At 41.3% G+C, this 9,226-nt stretch overlaps 1 protein-coding gene across 1 annotated transcript in view; it reads right to left on the reverse strand.

The window, feature by feature from the left end:
• LOC130435279 (SH3 and multiple ankyrin repeat domains protein 2-like) overlaps positions 1-8,337 on the reverse strand; it is a 113,040-nt gene extending 104,703 nt beyond the window's left edge. The window contains exons 1-2 of the mRNA XM_056765768.1: positions 7,641-8,337; positions 7,422-7,535 (exon numbers count right to left, since the gene is read on the reverse strand). Of these exons, the coding sequence (XP_056621746.1) occupies positions 7,422-7,535; positions 7,641-7,767 (241 nt within the window). The 5' untranslated portion in view covers positions 7,768-8,337. The remainder of the gene's footprint in view (positions 1-7,421; positions 7,536-7,640) is intronic.
• Between the last annotated feature and the right edge of the window lie 889 nt (positions 8,338-9,226).

Raw genomic sequence — 9,226 nt, forward strand, 5'->3', positions numbered from 1 at the left:
TCTTGTCCTGGCCAGACTGGACTACTGCAATGCACTACTGGGAGGACTTCCAGCTTGCACAACCAAACCTCTACAGATGATCCAGAATGCTGCGGCAAGAGTTATCTTTAATGAACCAAAGAGAGCACACGTCACTCCTCTATTCATTAAGCTACATTGGCTCCCTATAGTCGCTCGCATCAAATTCAAGACTCTGCTCCTGGCCTACAAGACCACTACTGGTTCGGCACCACCTTATCTTAAATTGTTAATGCAGACATATGTACCCGCCAGATCCCTACGCTCTGCAAACGAACGACGTCTTGTGGTGCCATCCCATAAAGGTAAAAAAATCTCTCTCGCGCACCTTCTCCGGATCTGTTCCACCTATGTGGAATGATCTGCCCACTGCTACAAGATCTGCAGATTCTGTAGCCATCTTTAAGAAACGCCTGAAAACACATCTCTTCCGCCAACATCTGACTGATCTGTTCTGACTCTTTTCTTCTCTACTCTTTTCTTCTCTACTCTAAAAAAAAAAAAAAAAAAGTATGAATGAATGGTTCCGTATACTGTGTTAGGCTTTATGAGACTAGTCTTCTTTTTGATTGCACTTATGCTTTTGTTGTACTTATTCTGTCCTAATTGCTTCCATTATCTACCCCACTGTAAGTCGCTTTGTATAAAAGCGTCTGCTAAATGTCTAAATGTAAATGTAATGTAAATGTAAATAAGCTGCGGTTTTCGGCGCTAATATATGCTAACGTAACTTGTGTATCCGTGTTTTATTGATGTTTAATGTGATAACTGATTTGCAACGGTTGACTAAGTTGGTTCTAAATTCAGGTTAAGATGTGCCCATTAAGCTAGCACACCGTATATATATATATATATATATATATATATATATATATATATTTGTTCATTCCAGATTCCAGTACAGTACAGAAGTCAATGTAGAGATTCAAGCTGTAACCAGTCAACACCGTGCTGTGTGTAATTTGGAGTGATAATTCATTATTAAAGCCACGTCAACTGTTCTACTGCGTCCGGTCTCGCTCTCTAATCGGAGTGTCTGTGTGGATGAGGTGTTCCAGCGAATCCACCTGAAACAACATACAGTCCTAGCTATCCCCAATAACTACTTTATATTATATAATAAGAAACACCCCATTAATCATATGTTTGCACTTGCTAAGTGTGTCCCATCGGGTTAGAAATTCTACATGCTTGCTTGGGATCTTCACGCCCACTAGAACACTACGGGCAAAAACAGAAAATACGTCATGAAAGTAGTCAAGTGCAAGACCGCAAGCGGGGGTATTTGGACGCAGCATCACATTGGTCCTGTCCCAAATGGCGCACTTAATGTGGACTTGCAGTCTTGTGGACTTACACTCGCCAAGTGTACGACTACGTACAGTGTAATATTTGTCATTTTTACGTCTGAAGTGTGCTCCTCAGCAATACCATTGTGCCCTTGATGCAGACTCCACACATTTGACAACCCAAAGTCCTTGCGAACACCCAATCACAGAATGGATGGGAGGAGTGTTGTGGATGTCAAACCTTGGTGTTAAGAGTCAGACCTCATCACGCAACTGTGTGTATTTTTTTTAGTATAGTTAGTTAAGATGGTTAAGGTTAGGTTCGTAAGGCTCAAAACACTAGGGATGCACCGAATATTCGGCCACCGATTTTTTTTGGCCGAAAATGGCCCATAAGGGCATTTTCGGTTTTGGCCCGAAAGACTTTTATCACCGAAACAATACGGCCGAAATGTTTTGATGACGCAAACAGAAACCACGACCAGCACGTTCTTGTCTGAAGCGACAAGTCTGCGGTGTAGACGTATTTTGGTAAATCTCGTAAATACTCTTATAGAGTGTTCACACCAAACGCTGTAAATCGCGCTATTCGCGTGTAGTTGGAACGCTTGAACATTTTGAGTTTACTCGCATCATTCGCGGGTCAAATTCGCTTCATTACAGATGTGAATTTGCGTCATGGGAGGGGCTTCTGCCGTGCGCTTACGGCCGTACTAGAGCAAGCTCCTGACTGGTTAATGCGGCGCGAATTTTCGCAATTTTCGTTAATACAAGGTCATAGCCATAAATGCAATGTTACTAATAATTGGCATAATTTATTTCGGTGTTTCGCTTTTCGGCCTTGGTTTCCTATTTTCCGGTTTTTGGTTTCGGCCAAGAATTTTCATTTCGGTGCATCCCTACAAAACACCAATGCCCAACAGGCCACACGCCCATGGATCTGATTAAAAACAACAAAGGATTTATTGAGACCCTAAAGGAGGCAGCATGAATGAATGAATGAGGCATTTATATAGCAGTTTTATTGTGTATTGCTGTACACCTAAAGCGTTTTACAATCACATGTGGGGGGTCTCTCCCCACCACCAGTGTGCAGCATCCACCTGGATGATGCGACGGCAGCCACAGTACTACATTGCCATTGCACTCGCCACACACCTTTTTTTTTAATAATCGGCAACAGCTGCACAATCCATCAAATACTGCATTTTGTAGTTAACAATTTTGTGCTGCGCTTTTATCCCCATAGACATATGTAGTAAATAGGATTAAAAGTGTTTAGTGCTTTTTAAACATTTAAAACAGTAAGGCAATAAATTAAACATTCGTTTAACTCTTCTGGTACTGTTTAGGTTTACCGTAGAAAGTAACCAACTTTTCATCTCATGTATAAATTATTTTATTTAATTTGACAGGTTTGAGAGCACAATGTGTCATCATAGTAATGTGATACTTCCATGTCCCACTGTTCTCTTGGGTGCGGCACCCACATCGAGGAGGGGGACGGACACGATAGCTGCATCAAGTGTCTGGGCGTCCAGCATGCTGAGGCAGCTTTCGTAGACACCTCTTGCCCGTACTGCGGGCAGATGGTCATGCAGAAGTTGCGGTCACGGGTGGCTGTCTTCCTCCAGGAACCAGCCACCACATTGTCTGCCACCCGGGCCATGACGTCGGTGGCTAAGGCCCCGATGTCTGCCAGTGCTAGCAGCGTTAGTGATATGGGGACCTCTGCGAGCGTAGACACTGTGCAAGGTCAGGGAAGAGGAGCACCAAGTGTTATTGGTTGCGCCGCATTGGCCCAACCGCACTTGTTTCTCAGAGCTGATGCTCTTGACAACGACTCCCCCCTGGCCCATTCCCCTGACGGAGGACCTGCTCTCTCAGGGGAAGGGCACATTTTGGCATCCCAGACCAGACCTCTGGAATCTCCATGTCTGGTCTCTAGACGAGACAAGGAGATCCTGAGTAGGCTATCCCCCTCTGTGGCGGAGACCATCACCCAGGCTAGGGCCCCATCTACTAGGCGGTTATACACCTAGAAATGGCACCTATTTTCATCCTTGTGTCTCTCTCAACGAGAAGACCCAGGGAGGTGCTCGACCGGGATCGTGTCGTCCTTCTTACAAGAGAGACTGGAGACTAACAACTCCCCCTCCACACTGAAAGTGTATGTAGCTGCTATCGCCACTCGTCACAAATCAGTTGATGGAAAGTCTCGAGGGCAGCACGACCTGGTCACTAGGTTCCTAAAAGGCGCGAGAAGGCAGAATCCGCCTCGTCTCCACTCAATACCCTCTTGGGACCTAAATGTGGTCCTGCCGGGCCTCTCTGGGCCCCCCCTTCGAGCCCCTCTGAGGTTCGATCTTCCCCACTTTTCGAGTAATACGGCCCTCCTCATTGATCAATTTACTTGTAAATGATTAACTAACAATCTGGTCAACATAAAGTTCTACAAGAAACGCGACTTACTGAAAAAGTGCTGGTGCTTAAAGTGCTTTAGTGAACTGAAATTTAAACTTAAAAGATCTCAAGATAAATGGACCAGGGCTTGACGTCTCCATGTCAGAGCGTTGCTTATGATTTTCGGATGGATCAGGCCTTAACTTAATGTGATGCCCACTAAAGTGCTATCACATTTTTGGTAGGTTTTGTAATTTTTATAATTGGTGTTTGAATGTTTAATCCAGGATAATCAACCTGTTGTCACCATCCTTGTACTCAAATATTTTATATAAATGTCAGGAGTTATTGTGGGGTCGCCAGCAGGGGGCAGTGTGGCGATAATTGTTTTCCGTTAGGGCTTTACGTCAGTTTGGTCCGCTTTGCGGTTTTCCTCTTTCTGCTGAGCGAGATGAAAAACGGACGCATGTTTTGCCTTGTCTCACTTCTTTCTCCTGTTTCCAGGTTGGTGAAATAGTAAATAGAGCTAAATACCTAAATTGTAATATGTTGATATGTCACTGAATGTTTTAATGTCTACCAATGATGCTGTTTGGTGAAGATATGAACATATAGCATTAGCCGCATTTTGCGGATGGTAACGTCACCTGTTGCTATCAAAGTCACGTCAGTCAGAGTTTTATTTTCAGCTCCTTGTACATTTCTATAAAAGTCTTGATCGTTTTGAAATGTATGTTATTGTGTAAAATGTGAAAAGTTAATGTTAGCAAAACCGGAGTTTATGTAATAGGTAAAGCTAATGTTGAGAACAAATGTTGTATATTGTAAAAGTGGTTAAAAACAAGTTACAAATCTGTCAGCTCATGCATTTTGGGAAGAGTAAAATGATTTCAGTGGAAATGGAAAGTGAATTTGGGAACCATATGTAAGTGGTAACATAAGCTATGTTTTTTACGTAAGTGGTGACGTCAGCTATGTTTTATTTGAAGTTGAAAAGAGACAACTTACAGGGTAACAGTGGTTACTGTCATTTTGATTTAATTAATCACAAAAAAAACTTGTAATTCAGTATTTGCTGAAAGATTGAAAAAATAACGGATTGTATTTTATTTTGAGATTGTGTTTTATTTCATATAGGACAGTGCATGTTTGTAACAGAGGAGGATTTAAATTCTAAATCTTTTAATAAATCCTCTTCTCCCTCTTTCTGCTGAGCGAGATGAAAAACGGACGCATGTTTTGCCTTGTCTCACTTCTTTCTCCTGTTTCCAGAGAGAGCATATAAGCTGTATACGTGGTGCCAGCCGGTACCTGTAACATTAACATTATTCAGGTAAAAGTTGTCAATTATTCTTTTCATCTTCTCTCATCATCCGCGGCTACATCCACGGCTACATCCACTCTGTTTAACTGACGGCTACTCGCCTCTCTCTGTCTGACTGCAGCACGCGCATTTCAAACGTACAAACCAGAGGTGGCGCTACACTTTTTTATTTTCCAACATTTTGACTGACAGGCTCGTAAATAATCCGTCATAATCTATTATTACCCGTCACTATGGTTAGGGTGGTAATTAGTGAGTTCGTGACGTCCGAAAATACTGTACAAAACCGTTTGAATAAAATGAAAGTAAGGAAAATGCTGCAGGGCACTCTTAAAGAACGAGAGCTCTGCCATTATCACTGCCATTATCTTCATGTTATGTGGTTTCCTTTGATAAGTGAATTGTCTTTCCCGCGTCCCAGCGCGACATCCGACGGGTTTTCCCAGATCGCATAACATATGTCTAGTCTGCAACAATGACAGGTGAAATCACGCAGGTCACTTCGTGCCGTCAGAAGGGAGAAGTCCACTGCTCTGCATCGTAGGTTTCCACCAGTAGAAGGTCTCGAAGAGATAATAGCTGCAACATGTGCCGCACAGGTTCCGAAGAGCAAAGGATGATTGATACACCGCCGCCATGTTTTGAAAGAGCTTAGGGGGGATTTGAATCCAGATTTAAGATGTTAATGAACAAGAGGTTATTTTTAATTTATATGAAACCCCTTCCATGTGAATGTGTTATCCCTAACGCTACCCTGCCCTACCCTACAAGCCACTGTAGACAGTGAAATTGTAGAACTGAAGACAAAAGACATTCTCAAATTTAAACTCAGGAAAACCCCATTTCAGAAAGGAGGTTTAGTCCAAGAGTATATTAACTGATTTGAGGTAAACTCTGGGTTTGCAGTTTCAGAATGTGTTCAGGGTTGACAGAATAATACGCAAACATGCTTTAAGGCTGGGTGTAACTTTTCATACTCTGCTGTAACAGTGGCTCTCCTATTGACTTTGTCCTATCAGTGTAGCTCTCATGAAAAACAACTGTGAAGACCACTGATACAAGGGTATACCAAGAAACACCTGGGGAACACAAAAGAAGACCAGAGGCTGGATTCTGACAGTTATGTCTGTATGTGTCTTGTAATATTTACTATTTATTTATCCATTTAATTGATCTTTTTTGTCATACAAAAAAATTGTTAAAATGGTCTCCTTCTTTGCAAATTAGTCCCGCATCTATAATGCATGTCTCTAAAATGATTGGTTTTCTTCAGTAAATCCTCGCTAAACCACTTGGCTTTATTATTAGTTTTGCCTTTTCTAGGTAACACATGACGTAGGCTGCAGCATACGTGTGCACCTACTGCCAACAACACACAGTTATCGAGCACAGAAATACTACGTCATACGCTCAACTCGTAAAGAAGTCAGAATGCATGAATTGCTGTTGCACATCACCCCTTTAATGCATCAAAGTTATGTTCGTACCAATGTTTTATACTATGGTGCATATTGCGGTGCACAATGAAAGAAGTGAGGCTGTAGAGCAGTCTGAAGGATGAGCAGAATGAGTCTGAAGGATGATTAGAGCAGTCTACAATGAAAACAAATTTGAAACATCCTTTTTTGTTTTTGAGTTTCTTACGAAGATAAACTTGTTTGTCGTGCATTTTTATGAAGAGCCCTGCGTGCATGGGATGATGACGAAATAAGTTTCAGACCCTCGAGGAGTTCGGATAAAAGGGCGTTTTAAAAATACAGATGTGCACACGGATTATAAAATAAATAGAAACCCATTCAAATAAGATAGAATATATAAATAATCATAAAACGGTCAGTTCTCCTCCTTGATTCTGATTGGTTGAGCCAAGTTCTAAGCCGTTATAAAATCCCCCCATTTATAACGGCTGACCGCATTTATTTACTTTATTTTATGATACCTTGCTAGGCATATGGAGTATGTGTGTTATAAAAATAATAAAAAGCAATTCCGTGTGAAGCAGTGGGTTACAGAGCATTATATAACAGCTGAGAGGGTTTTAATGACTCCGCTTCACACTGTGCCACAATACCCTTAGCTTTTATTAAATGCACTGTAACCGACTACTTCACATGGCCTCTAGCATTAATAGACAGTTTTGGTAGTTGTTAACTTTGATTGGACACCATAAAACATTGGTCCAGTTTTAAGTAATTTTGGATGGTTTTTGGTCATTTTCAATGGCATCGCCACAAAAACATAATAAACATATGAAATGAAATAAAATGGATATGTTATTTTTTAACTGTGTACCTTAATAAATAAGGTTATGGCACCAAAACAAGTCAAGTTAATGGCACATAATCGAGTTATTTTTATCAAAATCAAAGTTACATTCTAGGACTTACGTAATCTTCCTTTATCAGCTTTAACAGGAAACTCTTCCACACATCTGGCAGGGAACCAGCCAACATGACCTCGACAGCTGCCTTCCGAGTAACCCCCTTCACCAACACTGAGAACTGTGTCCAAAGAATACAAGATAAGAAGAAATAAGGAGGGAAAGTCATCAAATAAACTGTTGACAACAGACAAATAAAAGTTGTATTCCTGTGTTTTGCACTAACCTTTAACCTTGTCATTCTTGTGGAGGGCGATATCTCCGTCAGCTTGAGGTAGGTATGGTTGAATGGCAACAAACTGACGCCCAGGCACAGCACTGTAATTTTTTCTCCTGGAGCTCTGACAATCCATTCTGCCATTGGCACTGCAACAACACAACCACAGGACTTGGTTCTCATTCTGCACCAAAGCCAAAAGATAGCAAAACAATATTAAATAGACCAGATAAGAGAGATAAATAAGAAATAAAATAAGAAGTAAATATTACGATGAAACCTGTTAACATGTTTTTGTTTTTGTAATTGTACTACTCGTCATGAGGGGGCAACAATGAGTGATACTCTCATGTTTAAAATGGTTGTAGAGAGTGGAAAAAGTTACATCTGTAATGGAAGGAGTCAGCATGGCTTATAGCTCCAAACAATCTTTTGTCCTGATGGAGTGACCTTGAGTTTTATGCTCAATCTGAAGTAAGCATAGTTTCTTTCATATATTCATGTGTGTATTGATGAATTTATGTATAGTTAATGTTCTAATGTGATTTATTTGATCTAGTGATGTGCAGAGCGAGGCTTCGTGAAACAATGAAACCGTTGAATCAAACCTTGTGAATCGTATCGTTTCGAGGCTTAGAAACTTTCCGACACCCATGTGTTTGTTTGGGTTTTTGCTCCAAGACACATATATAACAATGGCTTAGACAATTGCTGACCCACTAGAATCTGTATGTTCGTTAGTGAGTGAGCCTTATTGAGTGTGTGGGGGAGTGGTTAGTGTTCCCGACTGGCATGCTATGGTCGAAGGTTCGAACCTTGGTTAAGGCATTGTTACATCCTTCATACTATTATTTCTTTATTATGTTTTTTTTATTTCAAGTTTTTAAGAACAGCAGGTGTTTTGGCTACACCTTTGCCCATCCAATAAATGAAGGTGGTAGGAGTGCAGGTGTTTCAACATTGATGATTAACCATCACACAAACCCAAGTCCGTTTTCAAAATGGTCCCATAGGCTTCAATTGACCTTTGACTTTTTACTGCACTCATCTTTTATGTTGGATAATTTTGCATTTGACTTAACTTTTTGGTAAAAACTCAACTTGTCGTGTTTGGAAGAGAAGAATGCCGAGTTGCATCTAAATAACACCATACCTATTGTGAAGCATGGGGGTGCAAAGAGACCAGGACGAATGATCCGTGTAAAGGAAAGAATGAATGGGGCCATGTATTGTTAGATTTTGAGTGAAAACCTCCTTTCATCAGCAAGGGCATTGAAGATGAAACATGGCTGGGTCTTTCAGCATGACAATGATCCCAAACACAGTGCCCGGGCTACGAAGGAGTGGATTCGTAAGAATCATTTTAACGTCCTGGAGTGGCCTAGCCAGTCTCCAGATCTCAACCCCATAGAAAATCTTTGGAGGGAGTTAAAAGTCTGTGTTGCCCAGCGACAGCCCCAAAACATCACTGCTCTAGAGGAGATCTGTATGGAGGAATGGGCCAAAATACAAGCAACCGTGTGTGAAAACCTTGTGAATATTTGGATGAAGCCAAACGGAGACGCAACAGGTAGAATCCAAGGGGTTTAATGGTA

The sequence above is a fragment of the Triplophysa dalaica genome, chromosome 14 (genome assembly GCF_015846415.1).
Source record: "Triplophysa dalaica isolate WHDGS20190420 chromosome 14, ASM1584641v1, whole genome shotgun sequence".
NCBI lineage: Eukaryota > Metazoa > Chordata > Actinopteri > Cypriniformes > Nemacheilidae > Triplophysa > Triplophysa dalaica.